General features: G+C 38.3%; 1 protein-coding gene across 1 annotated transcript in view; it reads left to right on the forward strand.

Moving 5' to 3' along the window:
* The window catches only part of ChAT (Choline acetyltransferase), a 202629-nt gene that overhangs the window by 157440 nt on the left and 24229 nt on the right, over window positions 1-20960 (forward strand). The window contains exons 5-7 of the mRNA XM_067154273.2: window positions 4697-4917; window positions 12178-12404; window positions 19330-19452. Of these exons, the coding sequence (XP_067010374.2) occupies window positions 4697-4917; window positions 12178-12404; window positions 19330-19452 (571 nt within the window). The remainder of the gene's footprint in view (window positions 1-4696; window positions 4918-12177; window positions 12405-19329; window positions 19453-20960) is intronic.

The raw sequence follows: 20960 nt of genomic DNA on the forward strand, positions 1-20960 counted from the left end.
GATCAGAGCACAATGAACAATTGGACACATGAAAATATTCCTAACTACAACACACACACACACACACACACACACACACATCTCATTCACACAAGGGTAACACGTATTTTATGTACAATATTTAGAAACGAATCCTGACTTAATTATTCAATTATTTTTAACATGATCACGTCAATAAGATTCAGTAGATGAACTCATGTCCGGTAACATTATCAACTTAATTAGTGACTAGTGATCGAATTAGAGTTATCACTTTAATTGAAACCATCTTTAAAGAGCAACAGAGATCCTTCTAAATTCCAGAAATTTACTCGAAGATTCCAATAGAATTCAATAATCATCACCATCACATGGGTTAACGAGTCGCAAATATAGCGTTCGTGAGCCTTAATCACTTTATTATTATTCCCTACACTCATGAAATGCATTCAACACGTGCTTGACATTTATTACAATTCACTGTGTTCCAAAGACACAAGCAACAAATTATTTAAATAATATCCCACAGGATCACCAATATTCCAGGCGCAATTATGAACAGAGCTCATCAAATATCATATACAAGAATATTCTTAGTCAATTTATAGCTCACGACCATTAAATTACATTTTTAACCCGGTCTTCTACTTGAAATTATCATTATTATTAGTGATTATTAGGTCTATCAGTCCTCTTGAAAATGCATGAAATTAGATGACACGGTCCTAAAGAATTGCAGGTGAACTAGATGACACTCAATTCGACACTACTTTTCAAATTTAGGCACAATTCCATATCACGATATTTCAAATATCACATCTAAAACAATCCTGCACTTGAGAATTCATTCAAAAGAACAACTACAGCAACTAATCTGATAGACCTCAAAATTCCAGTCACACATGTAACTCGACTACCATGCCACTTTGAGAATGAAAATGGAAATAACTCAAACTACTGCAAAAACTAATAGAACTACAACCTAGGGAAGAAAGATCATTTAGTTTTACATAGATGAGAAAGATATTAGACAATTAAAAATGGTACTCAAATGTTAGCTGGTGTTCGACTCCTGGTTGAGGTGTCCATCATTCCGGCATTTCCCATCCGTCACCTTATCCGGCCAGAACACCTTACATGTTTAGCAGGTCATGGAGATACAGTGGTAGATGTCCCACGATGAAATTATGGTGAATCTTGTAGAAGCAGAATTCATCTTGACATTGACGACGATCCATTGGGCTGAGTCTTCGCCACGTGCGAGTAGTGTTAAGCTGCAACTAATACAATAAGCATTAAAATATGCACACACCAGTCGGAATGTTCAATATTCGCGTGGAGAAATGAAATAACTGCAGTCACAGTTAGCAGAGTAGATTTCGTCTACAAGACTGAATTAATTCCCACGTGGTTCCGATGAACAGCAAGTACATAGTCAGCAGCGCAGCGCAGAGTAAGCAGGAAGAAGAGAAAGAAGGTTTTATAGCTTTAGGTCGGGGGCGTGTCGCTTTTAAAGACGATCATTGGTTCACAGTGTCCCTTGCTGTGACTATTCTAGAAGTTTGTCGCTTGCTCGCCCGCTGGTCGTCACACGCGCGCTCCTCACTTGGGGAAGCAGTCTGTCATGTGATCTACCCCTGCATTCGATCGAAGACGGATCAATACTTGCTCCCTCTGAATTGGAAAAAAAACAGTCTGGCGCACTAACACAGCTCGCCAAATGATAAAATCCAACTCTTGGCAAACAATAAATTTTCAGTGTAAATCTGTAGTAAATGATCTAATAATGACCAAATTTGACGGGGTCAGTACAATAAATCAAACTCATTTTTCAAATAATTTACCCACCCTTAATTGGATTTTCTGAAAACAAAAGAACGTGTGTATCTTTATTTTTAAAGAAGATTCCAAATACAAATTTTCATGTCTGAAACATCTTCAGTCTTTTAGATATAAGTATCCTCATAAAAAGAATTCAACCCATTTTCAGTTCTTTTTACACCCTCTTTAAGTGAATTTTACAAAAACAAAAAATACGTGTTTCTTTATTTTTAAAAGAGATTCCAAATACCAATTTTCACGTCTGTAATATCTTCAGATTTTGAGATACCAGTATCCTAATAAGCATAATACAACTCTTCTTTCAGTCCCCCCCGCCCCCAAGTGAACTTTCCGAAAAAATATTATGTGTTACTGGTACTTTATATTTAAAAGTGATTAAAAATACCAATTTTCACGTCTGTAACCTGTTTCATTATTGAGATATACTCATTTTAAACATTCCCCCTCCTTTGGTAATTTTCACCCCCCGCCCCTTAAGTAGGTTTTCCAAAAACAAAAAATATGCATTTGTTTATTTTTAAAAGGAGATTCCAAATACCAATTTTCATTACTGTAACATCTTCAGTTTTTGAGATCTAAGCATCCATATAAAAGGTATTCAACCCCCTTTCCACCTTTTTTCACCCCCTTAACGGGATTTTCCGAAAACAAAAAAATACGTGTTTCTTTATTTTTAAAGCAGATTCCAAATGCCAATTTTCATGTCTTTAAACTGTTCAGTTTTCAAGATTTATAAACACTCATTTTAAAATTTTATCCTCCCTTTTCACCCCCTTAGCAATTGAATATCCGAAAATCCTCCGTTATTAAGCACCTACATGTTAATGTTAATTTCATTTGTTTATGTCCAGTAGATTTGGCTCGGCGATGAATCAGTCAGGACAAGTTATATACACATTAGTACAATTATGAGGGACTGGTGACCTGGATTTAGATAATAACCATCATCACAGTAATTGAGACATTGTGAATCGGATCCACTGATTGTTTTGTTTCACGATCATTTCTTCATCATTCGTTTTAGACTCTGGTCATTGGATACATTTTGAAGTTTTAAGTTCACCTCGTACCATTAAGGTCCGATGACCTAGGTGTTAGGCCCCTTTAAACAACAAACATGATTATCATCAGATAAATCTTAAAATAAGTTCATAGTCCAAATTAAAATTGAAAATTGTATCACAAAAGTCACATTTTTAAAATCCTTCCTAAAGTTAAAAACATGTGTCTCTCCTGCAATAGTAGTTAAAAATTTCTGTTGCCAGCACACGTTAATTGAAGAGGGGAATACTCCTAAGGTTGAATCCCATAGCTGTTATGAATTGTGGAGAACTTTTTCATTTGTAATAATGTAGTACAAACATGTACCAGATGCACAACAGCAGCTGCCAAACCTGGCCACGTTACTTAGAAACGGAATCAGCTCTAAAGGAACAAACTGAGGATACATGTTTGTAGTAGGTTGTTACAAATGAAAAAGTTCTGCACAATTCAATACAGCCACAGGATTCAACCTTGAGGAGTGTTTCCCTCTTCCACTAACGCGTGGCAGCAACAGAAGGTTTTTAACGAATGTTCGAGGAGAGGCATATGTTTTTAACTTCAAGAAGGATTTTAAAAATGGGACTGTTGTGATTTGAAGATCTTGCGGTTTTAGATTTTAATTTGGACTATGAACTTATTTTTGGATTCAAGTTGAATGTACTTGAAACATACTGTGTATACAGTGTTCCTTATGTGAAAGACATTGTTTTAACCTTTAGAATACCAGACAATGATATATCGACTTGTGCGTAGAGTGCCAGCAACGATACATCGTCGTTTGAACAGCGCGCCTGATTACCTGCATTTACCTTGATTATGAGCGGCAGATGGCAATATCTTATGTTTTGTTTCCATAAAGTAAAGAACGTAGTATATTTTATCACTACGTGGCTCAGTTGTTCATTTATTTATGCACATTGGATTTCTGAATTTCATGTGTTTCTCTGGTCATGTTACAATTGGCAGTTATGTCACGGTAATAACCTACTGAACTACCAAACAGATACCTTAACCTTTTAAATTTTCTGTGTTTATTCACTTGGATGGCTGCATTACAGAAGGATTACCACATTTTATCTGTAATTTTAATTTTGAATTATTTTTATTGCTACTTTCAAAATTTGACTTTTAGTTTTTCTTTTCCAAGTATTCAGAAAATATTTTTGTTAAATATATTTTGAAACTTAACAGTATTGTAATCATTGTTGCTAATAAGTACATACATTTCCTGCAAGTTTAAAGTCAAAATATTCAAAGTTGTAAGTTATGTGGCACTTTAAAGAGGCACTTGCAAAATGCTACTAATCAGCCTGGCATTCTTGACAGATTCTCAGCATGAGAGCATGACACTATGAAAGTAAATGTTTACTATATTTGTGCACTGCAGACAATGTCTGGCTATTTTAATTTAGACTATTTGAAACAGCTGGAGATGGCTCTTAGGAGCTGAGAAAAGTACTGTGTTTTTTTGTAAATATAATTGGTCACTAAGAGTGATTGTAAGGCTGTATTGATTTAAATTTTGGTGTCAATACAGAACAAGGATGAAATTTTTAACTTGTAAGGTACAGATATGTTGAGCTAAGTACTTTACCAGCAAATTTGGCAGTAATTTTAATAATTGGGCTGGTTTTACAGTTACAAAATATATTTATATAATCTTATAGCCTACATTAGGTACCTACATTCAAATATTTCTCATAAGAATCTAAATTTTTAAACAGAGTGAAAAGCTGCTAACCAAGAATGAGTTAGCTGGAAAATGTTTAATGTCTAATAACAGACCATTTCTATTGGACTTATGAATGTTTTTCCCCCGCTGTGTGGACAGATGCGCAGAACCGCCTCAATCTGGACATCCTGCAGGGAGCTCTGTTGGTGCTATGTCTCGACACTCCTCTACCTACCAACTTCAACTGCCGAGCGCTACGCAGCGAGACTCATGGCCACGTAGTGGGTGACCGTGACGAAACTAACATGGCGCACCAGATGTTGCACGGTGGTGGCAGCACTGCTAATGGCGCCAACCGCTGGTACGATAAGACTGTGCAGGTACGTAACCCTCTTAGATCGTTACTAGCAACGGGAAGGAATTCTAAACCATCCTTCAAGGAGAAAGAAGCTTGTACCATACAAATATTCAAAGGTGTTCACAGGAATTATTTGAGGACTTCTATAAAATAAGCCTCCATGGCTCAGGTGGCAGTGCGCTGGCACCTCACCACTGGTTACTGTGGTTCAAGTCCCGGTTACTCCACATGGATTTGTGCTGGACAAAGCAGAGGCAAGTCAGGTTTTTCTCTGGGTACTCCAGTTTTTCCTGTCATCTTTCATTCCAGCAACACACGCCATTAACATTTCATCTGTCAGTCATTTATCATTGCCTCAGAGGGGTGCAAAAGGCTTTGGCAGGCGGCACATTTGCTATCCTCGCCGTAAGATTCATTCCATTCCTGACCCAGTCGAATGACTAGAAACAGGCTGTGGATTTTCATATAAAATAATGTTGGGTACATATTGCGAAGTTAAACACTAAATTAAAACTTTCAAAATAACACAATTATTTAAGACACATTTGTATTCATATTGATGATTACAACAGCAATGTCTCCTGTTTCTTTTGGCTAGCTCATGGATTGTATTTTCTACAGTCACCTGTTTTTCTTTGTGGATATACAAAAGAGCTAACACATTCAATCTTCGCTGTGCAGACATATTCTGAAAATAAGCTTTTAAATATTTCAGGGATGAAAAAGAGCATTCTGTGTGACAGCAAACAGTTTCAGTATTGTTGGGAAAATATCACTGTCGCAAAATGTTCAGTGCAGAAATGAAGTCCATTGGTTCAGGATGGTTCCTTTTAGAAGAGAAACTTATATACTGTATATTTATTAATGGAAGCATCAACACATTGTCGTCAAATACGTAGTTCAAATTAAAACAAAACAATGAGCTACCTAAGGCTGCCACAATTAATCACAAGTTCTAAGCTTCAAAACTTTAGAGTGAGGGTGGATTTATCCCCCCATTCCCCCCTCTGAGTACAGCCCTGAAAATATTATAATGTATACTAATGCTGTACTGAAAATTCTGTCCCTCATTTAATGAACAGACATTTATTTCATCAAGCCATCAAGAAAATATTTATTTAGTCCTCTGTGCATGATTTTGTAAAAAAAAAAAGAGAGAGAGAGATGTAACATACTTAGCCAAAGGCCAAATATACCATACCCTACCTTCCACACATCACTTAACCCATCTCCCACTTCCAAGAAATCCCCTTAACCCCGATCTAATCTCCTGGCCAAAGAGAGGGCATTACCCTTTAGATGGCCTGCCCTACCCCTCAGGGTGGGAAATAAAAACATACCATGAAGGATATTCTTTAAAGACTGAGACTAATGTTTAAAAGTCTTGAAAAGGTGATTGCACTGTCATCTAGTGGCTGATTCGTATACTATCAAGTACCCTCAACTGCCACCCAGTGGCGGCAGTTCGAGGGGACGTGCTTGATGAGGGGAAGGGTTTGACCCCCACTATTATTTTTTCAAAAGACATCAGTTCACAATGCGTTAATGACTACAAGGATTCTGAATTTTTACAGTTTGGACGATGATAACCAAAAATATTAAAATTATTATACAGAAAACAAAAACTAAGTGGTTAATCATTTAGGAGTAGTATAAGAGATGGTTTAAAATTGTCACTGAATCTTTTAAAATGTCCACTATAATTTTTTCCAAAGTCGTGCTGCTGGATTCCAAGCTTTTTCAAGATTTCCTCTGTATACGTAGGTATACTGCCTCTGCTACCAAATAGCAGATTCGGCAGGGAAGAGATCAGATAGGATATATCATGTCTACTGACAAATGCAAAGCCACCGCCATCCACTTTGACTAAAGAAGAAATTCATGCCCTCAAAACACCACATCAAGATACAAAAACAATAATCCTACCCGCAGATAAAGGCAACGCTATGGTGATAATGACACGCACCGACTACACTCTAAAAATAGAACAATCACTCACCGATTCTACATACTGGAAAATAAAAAAAGAATAAACTCCACAGACTAGTAAAAAATTTCAGTATTCCAGCCAAAATACAGAAGAAACTAATCTCCTTGGACTCGATATCTCTCTCCTAAATTGCATGGCCTCCCTAAAATCCATAAAGAAGGCATATCTCTGTGACCTATCGTGAGTGCTATAGGATCTCAGACGTACGATATCGCCTGTTACCTAGCCAGACTACTTCAGCCACACACAGTACACACTGAAACCTTTGTGAAGGACTCCCAACATTTCATCCAGCTCCTTAAGGACCAATTGAAAGTACAGACTTATTAGTAAGTTTTGACGTCACGTCACTTTTCACCAAGGTGCCGCTAACAGAAGTATTTCTGTTTTTAGACCAGAAACTTCCAAAAAACCTGTCAACACTAGCTAAAGAATGCCTTAATGCGACTTATTTCTACTTCAATGAACAGACAGAAGGGGCTGCTCTCTCCAGTAATAGCAAACATGTACTGTATATGGAACACTTCGAACTGAAAGCCTTAGTCACATCTACCCTGAAACCAAATTTTTTTCTCCTTTATGTGGATAACACGTTCATGATCTGGCCTCGCAGGAGCAATAACCTGCAGTTATTCCTCAACCATCTTAACTCTATTCTCGTAAATATTCAGTTCACCATAGAAATCGTAAACGGAAAACTACAATTCCTGGATGTCCTAGCAAAACTCAACATCAGTGGGACTCTGAGTAACGCAGTATACAGGAAACCCATACACACAGACATGTACCTGCATGCCTCTTCTCATCACCTCTCAGCACGAAAGCAGGCTGTTCTAACATCACTGGTTAACAGGTTCATAGCGATATCAGGTGCAGAACACCTTGAAGAAGAGAAAGAATGCCTTACAAGAACCCTCAGGAGAAGTGGCTACTCACTCAATAACATACGAGTTTTTAGAAAATCAGAAGAAAACAAAGATAAGACCACTGTAGAAGAAAATAACATGAAAGAAGAACTGATCTGCCCAAAAACAGCGATACTTCCATACATTAGAAACACTACAGGCAGGATCGACAAGATACTGGACAAATACAACATGAAAACCATCTATATACCACACCGGAAGCTAACCCGTTATCTACCACCAGTAAAAGACACAATAGAATTACAGGCTCCTGGAGTATACCACATTGAATGTAGCTCTGGAACACGCTATGTTGGTGAAACAAAACGTCTGATCTCCACCCGCTCTAAAAACACATCCGTCACACCAAGAATCAAAACACAGATTTTTCAGCGGTAGCCAAGCATTCCTATGAAACAAGACATGGAATATCATTTGACAAGACCAAGATCCTAACAGCTATCCCTTGGAATCTAGAAAGGAAAATCCGTGAGGCTATCGAATTCAAGAAACATCCAAACAATATGAATTTAGAAGAAGCACCTGATATCGCTATGAAGATATACATACCTTCCAGAATTCTCATGAGACAGCCAGAAAGGCTAGGATGTAAAAGACCAAGGTCAGAACCACCCTTGTAGCGTGATTGCTGCCTGGGAGACTGATTACCTCGGATCGAGTAGAGGTATTTCAGTCGCCTTGACAAAGAGTACTGCAATGTATTCGAAACATCGGCAAAGTGTACGTAACGTATAGAAAACAGCAACACGGTTCAACCTGGAAAATAAACTAAATAAAGGTAAAGTGACCTCAAAGCTTTTGGCCATGAGGCAATGCCACAAATCGTCATTTCAGCTCGACGATGAAGATGCAACATATGACAATGTGTGGATAGTGCAGTCAAAACATTCCAATGAACTGTACAAAATAAGGCGAATGAGTGAAAGCCTGTGAAAATGTGAATTGCTTTGTACAGAGTGCGAGACATGCTTGCACACATTCACTTGCAGCTGTACAGATTCAGCAATCAAAATTAACACGTGTAAACACATTCATTTCATATGCAGAATAGCAAGCACAGAGTCTTTTAGTGCAGCTGAATCTACAGACATCATTATTATCATCTTCATTTCCCATTTCCAACTTCCCAAATTGGGTTGTGAATCAAAGACCTCCACCGCTGGCTGTCTCTCCACCTCTTTTCTCCTTTTTTAAGTACATCTTGTGGTTTTCCTCCCCTCTTCTCTATGCACTCCCACACTGAATCTGTCCACCTCTTTCGAGGTCTTCCTCGTGGTCTCTCTCCTGTTAACTTCTCTGAAAAGCTTTTTTTGGCACTCTCTCTTCTCCCATTCTCATCATATGCCCATACCACTTTAGCTTTGTTGTTTCTATCCTGTCTTGAAGTTTCAAGATTCCAGTCCTTTTCCTTATCTCTTCATTTCTAATTCTATCCTTTCTGGTCTTGCCCTCGATACCTCTTAGGAATTTCATCTCTGCTGCCTGCATTCTACTCTCCTCTCATTTTGTTGTAGTCTACAATCCAGCTGCATAGGTTAGTATGGGCTCATAACAGGTAGAATATAATTATTTCTTATATTTCTTCGGGACATCTTGGTTCCACCCATCTTCTGTGATCACACTTCCCAAGTACTTGAAACTTTTAAGCACTTCCAGGATTTTACCATTCAGTTTTTTCTTTCCTCTTCCTTCCTTCCTTCCTTCCTTCCTTCCTTCCTTCCTTCCCCTTGTGATCACTATTGTTTTACTTTTCTCTGTGCTTACTTTCATCCCGAATTTTTCTATCTCCTGATTCCATACTTCTACTTGTTTTTGCACTTCCATTTCATCCTCACCCCATATCACTATATCATCTTCAAACAACATGGCTTTTGTTGCCTGTCATCCCAATCTCTGTTTAATGTTCTTATGAATTTCATCCATGACCATGATGAATAGTACGGGGGATAGTACACTTCCCTGTCGGAGACCAGTTTCAACTTTAAACATTGTTTTTCTCTACTAGTCTCTACACTACTAAAACAATTTTTCTACATAGTTTTTATCAGTTGCACTTCCACTCTGTTAACTTGTTTTTCCTTAATGTGTCCCATACCAACTGTCTGGGCATCTACAGACAATAATTTAATAATCCATGAGACATCCACTACAGATCAACAACAACTTGCAATAATCCAAGAACTACAATGCCCTGAAGCAGCCAAGTCCTGTGAGAGTAAAGCGAAGAGGCAGGAAATGTTGCCGGATAAATTCATGCACATCCTAAATGAGGATGAATCTGACGAAGACTTCAACATTATTGACAAAGGTCTGCAAAATGTACAGTATTGCCAACCATTTAGGCCCGAAATTCTGCATCTTCATTACCTCCAGTTTCACCAACAAAAAAATCTAAATTTGAGCCTCAGAGAAGATTTAAGCCTACCAAGAAACCTCATAGAAAGACTTCATTATCCATCGCAAAACCCACAACCACGGAAGAGCAAGACATTGCAATGAAATTACTGTTAACTTAATCTGAGCTGCAGTGATCAATCATGGGTCTTCTAAACACGATAGTAGGTGGTAAACAGCAATATTTATATTATAATTATTGACAGGAGTGTACTTCAAAAATAATTCTCAATTAGGTACTAATAGACTGGTAATTAAGTTAGTGAAGTGTGTGATTTGTGAGTTTCCAAACTCTGACTTTCATACATATAAGCTTAAAGTATGTCAGCTGGAATCATCTTTCTTCAGTGGGGTTCATTAAACTGATAAATGGAACTCCAAGTCCATGGTGACTAAAGGTACATCCTAATTTTAAAATATTGTTTATTTTTCAGGGACCTAAAAATGCTTTAAAAATATACTTCAGTAGTTAAAACTCTAGGTTATGAAGTTATACAAACATGTACAGCACCTGGTGGAACAGATTTTATTTGTACTATTGCTTAAGAATGAAAGAAATTCATACTTAAACATGGCGCGCTAAGCAGCCTGCAAGTGCCACGTCCACCACGACAACTGACATATGCAGTGTATAGTTTGTGGAACCCAAGAGAGCTGAAACATTCCGAGTGGCTCCACACGCTGTGTTCCCGAGACAAAAGTCTCTGCTACCGCCAGGCACTATACCAGTCAAAACTCAACCAGTCCCTGTCAGTAGCATCTTCAAATCAAATCACTACTGAGCTGCATTTAGGGCAGTCGTCCAGCTGGCAGATTCCCCATCTGTTTTTAACCTTGTCTTTTCTTAAATAATTGCAAAGAATTTGGAAATTAATTGAACATCTCCTTTGGAAAATTATTCAAATCCCGAACTCCCCTTCCTGTAAATGAATATTTGCCCCAATTTGTCCTCTTGAATTCCAACTTTATCTTCATATTGTGATCTTTACTACTTTTAAAAACACCACTCCAACTTATTTGTCTACTAATATCATTCCATGCCGCCTCTCCACTGTCAGCTTGGAACATACCTCTTAGTCCAGCAGCTTGTCTCCTTTCTCCCAAGTCTTCCCAGCCCAAACTTTGCAACATTTTCATAACACTACTCTGTTGTCATAAAACACCCAGAACAAATCGAGCTGCTTTTCTTTGAATTTTTTCCAGTTCTTGAATATGTAATCCTGGTGAGGGTCCCCTACACTGAAACCATACATCCTTACTACAACAAGTAAATACCCTCATAACCATACGCAGAGGTCTTTACCCTTTATTTACAATCCCATTTTCATGTGATACCCTAGTGAAGATCCTTCTTTATATTAACACTTAGTTACTTACAATAATTCCCAAAAAGAACTTTCACCCCATCAGCACAGTAATGAAAACTGAGACGACTTTTTCTATTTGTGAAACTCACAACCTGACTTTTAACCCCATGTATCATCATAACATTATCAGGGTAAATCAATTCTTATCGATGTATGTAGTTCATCATAAATTTCCATCAATAAAAATAATGGTATCTCATCAGTATGAGCTATGTTTAATTTTTACTCATTTTTCTTCAACAAATTCTAGATTACATATAGATCATCCATTTTTATATATACATAGGCAAGAAAACGTCAGCTGGGTTTTGCTAGTATTATATATTTGTAAGGGTTTCCTTTTCTCTGAGACTACTATATTTAGAAATAAGGTATTATTGTACTGTGAATATTTTGTAAACTATGCCAGTATTTTATCCTTGTATTGAACTATTATCTTGAGCCACAGCTCAGTTGCCCTTTTGTGAGTAAATAAAAAAATTAGGTGAAATATCTTTCTCACTTCAAAGAAATAATGATTTTTTTTCCCAAAGGAATCCATTGAATTTTCCATTCCTGATGTGATCTTGTTGATGGTTTAGCTGAATATAGAGCTTGACTTGCAGATTGTGGTGTCCAGTGATGGTGTGTGCGGCCTGTGTTACGAGCACTCTCCGTCTGAAGGTGTCGCTGTGATACAGCTGGTGGAGGATGTGCTCAAGAAGTGTGAGAGTAACTTGCCCCCTGTACAGCCCACCAACCACTCGACGTTAACGTCTCCGCACCGCATGCAGTGGGTCCTGGACCAAAATGCATTCCACAGCATGGAGGAGGCAGCTCGCAACCTTGACAGGTGAGCACAGTTTAAACCGTGTCTTATTTCATCGCACCTTAATTCCTGAGTAGTTAAATATAGAAGAAATTAAGTTAATAAATATACTGTGCCGGCCCTGCAGTGTAGGGGTACCGTGTTTGCCATTTACCTGCAGGCCCCGGGCTCAATTTCCAGCCAGATCAGGGATTTTTACCTGGATCTGAAGGCTGGTTCACAGTCCACTCAGCCCACGTCATTACTAGGGAGCAGATTGTTATGTGCTACAAAAGTGATAAATATTTATTTTTTATGTGCTAAATAACCTAAAAATATTTGATAAAAATTTTAAAAATATTCTGCTTTAAATATCACATAACGACTTGCGTTCAGGAGGTAAACAATTATAAATTTTTGTATTAAAATATGGTGCTACCAAACGTGCTCCTTAAGGCAAATAAATGTCTGTACATAGAAAAGTACAGTGCGGGATAAATAATTTTTTATGTGACTGTCTAGATATTACGGTATTTACAAAAATGGAATTATTTTGTTTAACTATAGCAAAAACAACTCATCATCTTCGATAAAATTGTACCAGTTTATAATCGCTAATCACATGCTGGAATATTAGTTGCTAGTATTAATCTCAGGATCGCAGTGAACAACAAAGGTCATCTCCAAATTGTGGATGACAAATGTATGCCGATTATCTCTAAAGAACGCCTTATACTTCAAAAATGATCGCTCCACATTACACTTTGTCAGACATGCATAGTTAAAGAGAGGAATGTCACCAACATGAGCCCCCTCCAATACGTGAGCAACTTTGCACATTTTTTTAAATTCTCTGTTTTTACAGAACAAATTTTGATATTTGACCTTTAACAGTCCCTATACCTGCAAAACTGAGAGTGAATCTAGTTTATTTTCAACAGCACACACTTCATTCACTATTTGCAATAACAGGTTAGTGAATTTTTCAAGTATGTCTATGGTTTTACAAGAAGCTTAGATTGGCAGATATAAACGCCAAATCACTTTTCAAAGAGCTGTCTTTCAGTAACTCTTGAAAAATCTCAATTGAAGATGCGTCGTTTTTATCTAGTGCATTCACAACAGATGCGAGACTTTCAAAATTGTCTGTGTAGTATACCACTGCACTAAGCCAGGTACCCCACCGCATGACAATAGGCAAAGGAGGAAATGCAAGACCTGGGATTTATGACTTTAAACAGGTTGATTCTTGAGAGTGGTTTTACAAAAACTTTTTTTGCCGTTAGACACTAATTTATCCACTTTAGGATACTGAGCCCTTACAGTTTCACATAACCTACGTAGAGCATAAACTACACAAATTACGTGTATCATTTTTGGAAAGCTTACAGAAAGGCCCTCGGCTGCTTTTTTCGTGTAAATTGCATTATCAGTAAGTAGAAGCAATACATTGACGTATTCTACTCCTTTTGGCCAAAGTAAGTGCATGGCTTCATTAAACAACCTAGCTACAGTCACATGGTTTGCAGCAGGCATTTCTTTTCACGCTAGCAAATCGCAATGCTCACACGCAGTTTTGACATTACTCAGCTCACCAACTACAACATTTCCTACTTTTCTGTTGCTTGGTTCAGTGGTTTCGTCAATGCTCACCCACAGATTTTTGCCATCACATACTGCCCGAATTCTTTGTAAAGTTTCTTCATAACACTTTGGATGGATTAGTCTGGAGGCTGAAAATTAATGTATTCTGTTATGAAATTTCTCAGTCCTGGATTATTTATTTTGCCAAGAAGAATGTTGGCACAAACAAATTCTCTACATAAATCTAAATAATACTAGGATTATTTGGATGGGCCTATATTTGAAGTGGCCGGTTCATCTATTAGTAATTGTCGTGAACGTACGTGTGAAGCAGCTGCAATGTGTTTATTCCAGACAAATGCTGCATTACTTGAGAACGTTGATCTGCACTTAATGTTTTACTGCATGGTTGTCAAAACAATACTTGTCCATCAGTAGTGAAAATGTTTTAAAATTCCTCTACATATTGCTGAAGGCGCAATCTCTTCACTTTCGGCATTGTTTTACAGGTCACGCATGCATTTATGGTGAATCACTGTTTCAGTAAAAATTAATAGCAGCAGACACTGAAGGGAATATTTCTTCTCTCTTTGAAATTCAGACAAAGTCACACGATCATGGGGGAAAGATATAAGGACCCGAAGAACATTTCTCTTACAAGTGGCACAATTCCACTGGGAATATCTTCCCAGTCCCCAGTGCGTAGTTATCCACTTTAGGATACTGAGCCCTTACAGTTTCACATAATCTACGTAGAGCATAAACTACGCAAATTACGTGTATCATTTTTGGAAAGCTTACAGAAAGGCCCTCGGCTGCTTATCTCCCGTCACCTTATCTCTCTGTGATTGTCTTTCGCTGATATTCTAGAAACAAACCAGAGCTGGCTGACTAATACGAACGAGTTGGAATGCTAGGTAAGGTACGAAGGTCGATCAAATATAAACGGGATTTTTGTTCCTGAACATTAACTGTTGGTAGGACTGGCCTCGTGCTTCTGCTATGCTTAGTGGGGACCGTTCAGAATGGGGAGAACATGCTGTTAGATATTTCCCGCCATTTCGTCAGTAACGCTCACAATGTTGGAGTAACAGGTGCACCCCTCCACTGCGCAACACATAATTATAAAATTTCTTGTTCATGCAGGAGTTACAGCGGCAGAAATTTGCCAGAGATTGACTGCACAGTTCGGTGATGACACATTGTGAAGGACGCGTGTATTTGCTTGGCATAAAAAGTTCAAGGAAGGACGAGAACACGTGGAAAATCAGAAACATGATCGCCGTCTTCGGACCAGCTTTAAAGACGAAAACATTCGTGCGGTTAAAGACATTATTGACGATGATCGATGGGCGAGAGTATAAAAAATTGCAGAACAAGTTGGAATCAGTTATGAGAGCTGTCAAGCAATCATCACAAACAATCTACAGTTCCATAAAGTGTGTTACAGAAGGGGTCCCTCGCCCTTTTGACCGAAAATCTGAAGTTGAGACGTTTGGAAGTCTGTCAGAGGCTTACAGCAGGGTTTGTGAAAGAAGGTGATGCATTTATGAGTCGGATCATCACCTGCGATGAAACATGGGTCCCCCACTACACTCCCAATTTGAAGATGGCGAGAGTGTAGAAGACTTTGTGTGCAACTGGCTGGTGACACGACCCTTTCTTTTTACGATGAGGGCATCAAAAAGCTACCCATACGCTTGGACAAATGCATTTCCAAAGCAGGAAACTATGTGGAAAAATAAATTGTAATTGCCTTGTGTTTTTTAATAAGTGAATTTAAATAAAAAATTAAATCCCATTTATGTTTGATCCCCCGTCATACATTTAGTCAGTGACCAGCAAGGGAAATCCATAAATAGCTATAACATTCAGAAATATGATGTAAGATACACTGTTAAAAACAAGACAATAATCATAAAATGAGAATATGAGTACCATTTTATAACACAGTAGCATTTTAAATTTTATTGAGTAACAAATATTGCCGATTTATGTGCTTATAATGAATGTTCTTAAAATATGTATTTACATAAAAAATTGTGAAAATAAGTTTTTATGTAAAACAAGATTAGATTTTAACGCTTGAGGATACACAATAGGAATAATAAATGTTGTAAATTGTGTTAAAACACGCATAAAAATATGTAATTACATAAAATTTATGCTGCCGTGATTACAATTAGGAGTTATCCGGCAGTGAGATAGCAGCCCCGGTTTAGAAAACCAAGGACAACGCCCGAGCGGATCCGTCGTGCTGACGACATGACACCCCGTAACTGCAGTCCTCTGGGCTGAGCAGCGGTCGTTTGGTAGGCGATGGCTCTCCAGGGCTGTTGTACCACTGGGTTTGCTTGTTTGTTATAAATACACTGCAGTCTAGGAGTAGGAGTACTGGAAGCTGTGGAAGCATAGTGTGTATTCACGGATTGCTAGTAGTAGCACAGAGAGCACTGTGACGAGCGTCGTGCGAGATGGAAGTAACCCATGTTGAGCAGCGCGCATACATCACAATAGCTGCTCTCCGGGGATAAAATGTGAGAGAATGTCACAGTGAATTGGTGGAAGCCCTTCGGAATAATGCCCCCCCATACTGTACGGTTGGTAGAAAAGTTTTAGCAAGGATGTGCGGCAACCGGTGATCAGCAATGCTTGTGACGACCTGTCAGTTTGCAGACCAACGTGGAATGTGGCGTCATCTAGCACCTCTTAGAGGAAGACAGACGGTACTATCGGCAACACTGGAGGTGGTTTTCCGTAGTTTCCCATTTTCACACCAGGCAAATTCTGAGGCTTTACTTTAATTAAGTTCTCAACTGCTTCCTTCCTGCTCCTAGCAATTTCCTATTCCATCATCACCATAAGAGCTGTCCGCATTGGTGGGACGTGAAGGAAATGGTAAAATCGAAAGAAAAAAGCCTCCACTGCCAAGTGTGTGGGTTCGATCACCCACTCGTGTCTGTAGGTTTACCAGCATGTGCAGCAACAGTCAGTACCCAGCTCAATAACATCATGCCACCTGCCCTATGCACAAAAGTTGCCCTCATCCGCGAGTCCCCGGCACTTCCTATTGATTGTGACATCCCTGGTATGAATAAAAACCCGTTGAAATCTAGACATCTGCCAATCAAATATGCTAGGACTCTTGCAGAAAACCATTTTGAGGCAAATGTCGACCGGAGAAATGAATGGAGTACCAAAATCAACCTTCAAGTTTGGAGTGATTTAACTGGAAGCAGCCCTGCACCCAGTTTTGACCTGACAAGAACAACATTGACTGCCCTCACTCAATATGATTCGAGTAATCATGGAATATGTGCTGAATCACTCTCTAAATGGGGTAAAATTCATTCTCCCCAGTGCGACTGTGGTGCTCACTTACAGTCACTTGTATTGTATTTGAATGTGATTGGCAATTAACCCTGCCTTGTCATGCACCCCTGTAAATTTGTAAATATTAATGGATATATATATATCTTGCATACTTTTGTCTATGTCATACAATAAATAAATAATCCTAAACAATTGTCAGAGTTGTAAATCAGGACAAACCATATAAAAGCCAGTAAGATGGTGCAGCGTCTCTCGTATAAATTAAGACCGAACGCACAGTGTTTATACTTTGTGCTATGGCAGCTGCATCAGCCGAACTTATGTTGTACATGTATACGCTTTAAGCGTGTATACAATAGACCAGCACTGATCACACTGTCTGCAAACACTTCCGAGATTGTAAGAAGGGAATCTTCTGCTGCATTAGCAGGGGCTGAATCTTGTCGAAACCACTCACATGATTTTTCTTCTTCTGCTAAGTGATGGAAGAACGGCGTCGAAATGTTATCCTGGTTCCTCTCTGCATTTACTGTTGTCTAAAACAAAGTAAGCGCAATTATTCGTCTTTCACGAACAGCACATCAGACACCAATATTCGTATCATAATGAGGGACTTCATAAACACCATTAGGATTTTCTGCATAGCAACAACGAAAATTACGACTGTTCACACGACCATTAAGATGAAATCAGAACTTTTACATACAAAAATACGGTGTTGCAATGATAACTGTCTCACTAAATGAACAGGTGAGGTTCAGACTGGCGACTGTTTGCGAGGTCAAGACCTATGCGCGCGCCTTCCATACTGCAGCTTACATATTGGAGAGTAAAAACACTGGTTTATATGAGAGACCCTATACAGTAATTGTAGGGCTCCAACATCCAGTGATTCTCAATCTTCCATTACCACAACCATTTGGAATGTAATCTTATCCAGTAACTTGCATATCTCTTTTAGTTGGGACAGGGTTGAGTGGCTCAGACGGTTGAGGCGCTGGCCTTCTGACCCCAACTTGGCAGGTTCGATCCTGGCTCAGTCTGGCGGTATTTGAAGGTGCTCAAATACGTCAGCCTCGTGTCCGTAGATTTGCTGGCTCGTGAAAGAACTCCTGCGGGACTAAATTCTGGCACCTTGGCATCTCTGAAAACTGTAAAAGTAGTTAGTGGGACGTAAAGCCAATAACATTATTATTATTATTATTATTATTATTATTATTATTATTATTATTATTATTATTATTATTATTATTATTATTATCTTCTTTTAGTTGGGTAAAAGGTCATGTTGGAACTGTTGGAAATGAGAGGGCAGACATTTAGCAAGATCCTCAGCTCGATGGGATACAGATTTCAGCTTCTCCACGTGTCTCATGTGAAGAAGATATTTAACAGTGAAACGGAATAGAGTTAGAACTCTGTATGAACAAATAGCATGAAGAGACATGTCCTGTGGGAGTTGCTCTTTCCAGCCGTTCTTCTACGTTTAACCTCAAAATTCTTCAAACCCACTTGTATACTTGCACAGTTTATGACTGGACATGGTAAATTTATAAGTTATTTTCATTGGTTTAAAATACCATCACCAGAAGGATACCTTTGTAAGTGTCAATTGGAACAAACAGTAGCTCATTTAATTTTCTATTGTCCGCTGCATGTCATCAAAAGGAACAATTTGTTAGGACGTAGTCAGTTACTGCAATGTATACTTTTTCCTGCCAGTTTCTGATATATTTTTGAAAAGATGTTGTACTTCAGCATTTATCTGTTTCTAAGAAAATCTCTTTGTAATATTCTGGGCAGTATTTTGTTTTACTTAAATATTAATAACATTTAATATTGTATTGTTAAAAACGATATCCCTAACATACTTTTAGGTAAAATAGGGCTACCTTCCTTGGAGAAATAATAATAATAATAATAATAATAATAATAATAATAATAATAATAATAATAGTTGTTGTTGTTTACACTGCAGCTGAATGTAGTATTTATTTAATTTCTTATCCATTATAAGACATTATTCTTACTCTGTATTATTTTGCACTTTCAGCTCTGTGGAAGACCTGGACTTCTACGTCTACCGCTTCATGGGATATGGTAAAGAATTCATCAAGAAATGTCAAGTCAGTCCAGATGTTTACATCCAGCTGGCTCTGCAGTTGGCTTATTACAGGTGATATTCTTAGTTTTGTTTATGTTTATTGTTTATTTCTCGACTGTGAATTACGATGAAGTGAAAAGTAGCACCACTGTGACATTAACTGCTGACGGAAGCTTTATGAGTGTAGGTGCCAGAAAACTTGCTTGTCATCTTCTTAGCATTTATCCCAGAAGCCAATCTCCACTTGGTTCTATTAAGAGCATCGCTTCAAACAAGATGAACATACTTCTTTACTGATGGTTATGAATTTCATGTTTTTGGTCCGTATTGAACTGAGAATAATATATAAGTAATAATAATAATAATAACGTAAATGTTTCCACCTTTTCAATACTACAATATATTCACAAAATTACAAAATTATACGGCTGATGATGACCCCTAGATGGGTCGAAACTAGTACCGTATAATTTTGTAATTTTGTGAATATATTGTAGTATTGAAAAGGTGGAAACATTTACGTTATTATTATTATTACTTATATATTATACTTCTTTACGGCGATCAAGCCAGCGTTTCTTGGCCATATAGCCTATTTCTAGATGGCGTGATGTATATGTCATCTGTACAGTCCACTCATTGAATGGCCATACCACAGAAGTTGGGTTTCATGCATATTGTCTACAATCGGAACAACTCCCATGATTTTCTGGATTTATGTGTTTGTGACCGGATCTAACTGGGTCACTCCAAGTGACCAGCAAAGCATGCACATCTCCATCACATGAAGTGCTTGCTCGTGCTTGACTTTTGTTGTTTATTGAGATCTTGGCAATCTGTCTGAGGACCACACTCCATGTATCACGTTTATTGGTATTCAGTCGAAGACCCTGTGCTGTTAGTCTTTCATTCCACTTCTGAACCTGCTCTTCAATCTGTTGACACTCCTCAGCAGCCAGTAGGACATTCTCAGCATACAGGAGTGACCATGAAGGGTGATAACTGAATATCGGAAGTGACTGTGCCATATACAGAATGAAGAGAAGCAGTGACAGGGCCGATCCCTGGTCTACACCAATCCAAATGGGGGAATGGCAGTGAAATTCTAGCAGGGCATTGCAGCTCCAGTAGAGCAAATTTATTCAATGGTCATACTCCTCAGGGATGTGTGCGATGTAAGTGCATTCCAAATCACTTCATGAAGATCGACGTCACAGGCCTTTTCAGGATATAGGAAGACAATGTGGAGTCGACTGTTCTTTTCCTGGTGTCTTTCCATGAGCAACTAAGCTGCGTGAATGGAATTAATTGTTCCACATCCTTTCACAAATCCACACTGGTTACTGACGTTTACAATACTCCATAGGTGTTGATCTACAATGCACTCAAAGAGCTTTATAGCATGACATAGTAGGTGAATAGGCTGATGGTTTGTGCTATCATTGGCATCTCCCTTGCCCTTCCAAGTAGGCACAGTAATTTCTTCTATGATAAACTGCAATGAGCTCAGCACTTGTTGTCCAAGCATTTTCAAGCCAGAATATTGTCACGTCCAGTTTTATTTTATGTAGATAGCTTTG

Source organism: Anabrus simplex, chromosome 10 (assembly GCF_040414725.1).
Source record: "Anabrus simplex isolate iqAnaSimp1 chromosome 10, ASM4041472v1, whole genome shotgun sequence".
NCBI lineage: Eukaryota > Metazoa > Arthropoda > Insecta > Orthoptera > Tettigoniidae > Anabrus > Anabrus simplex.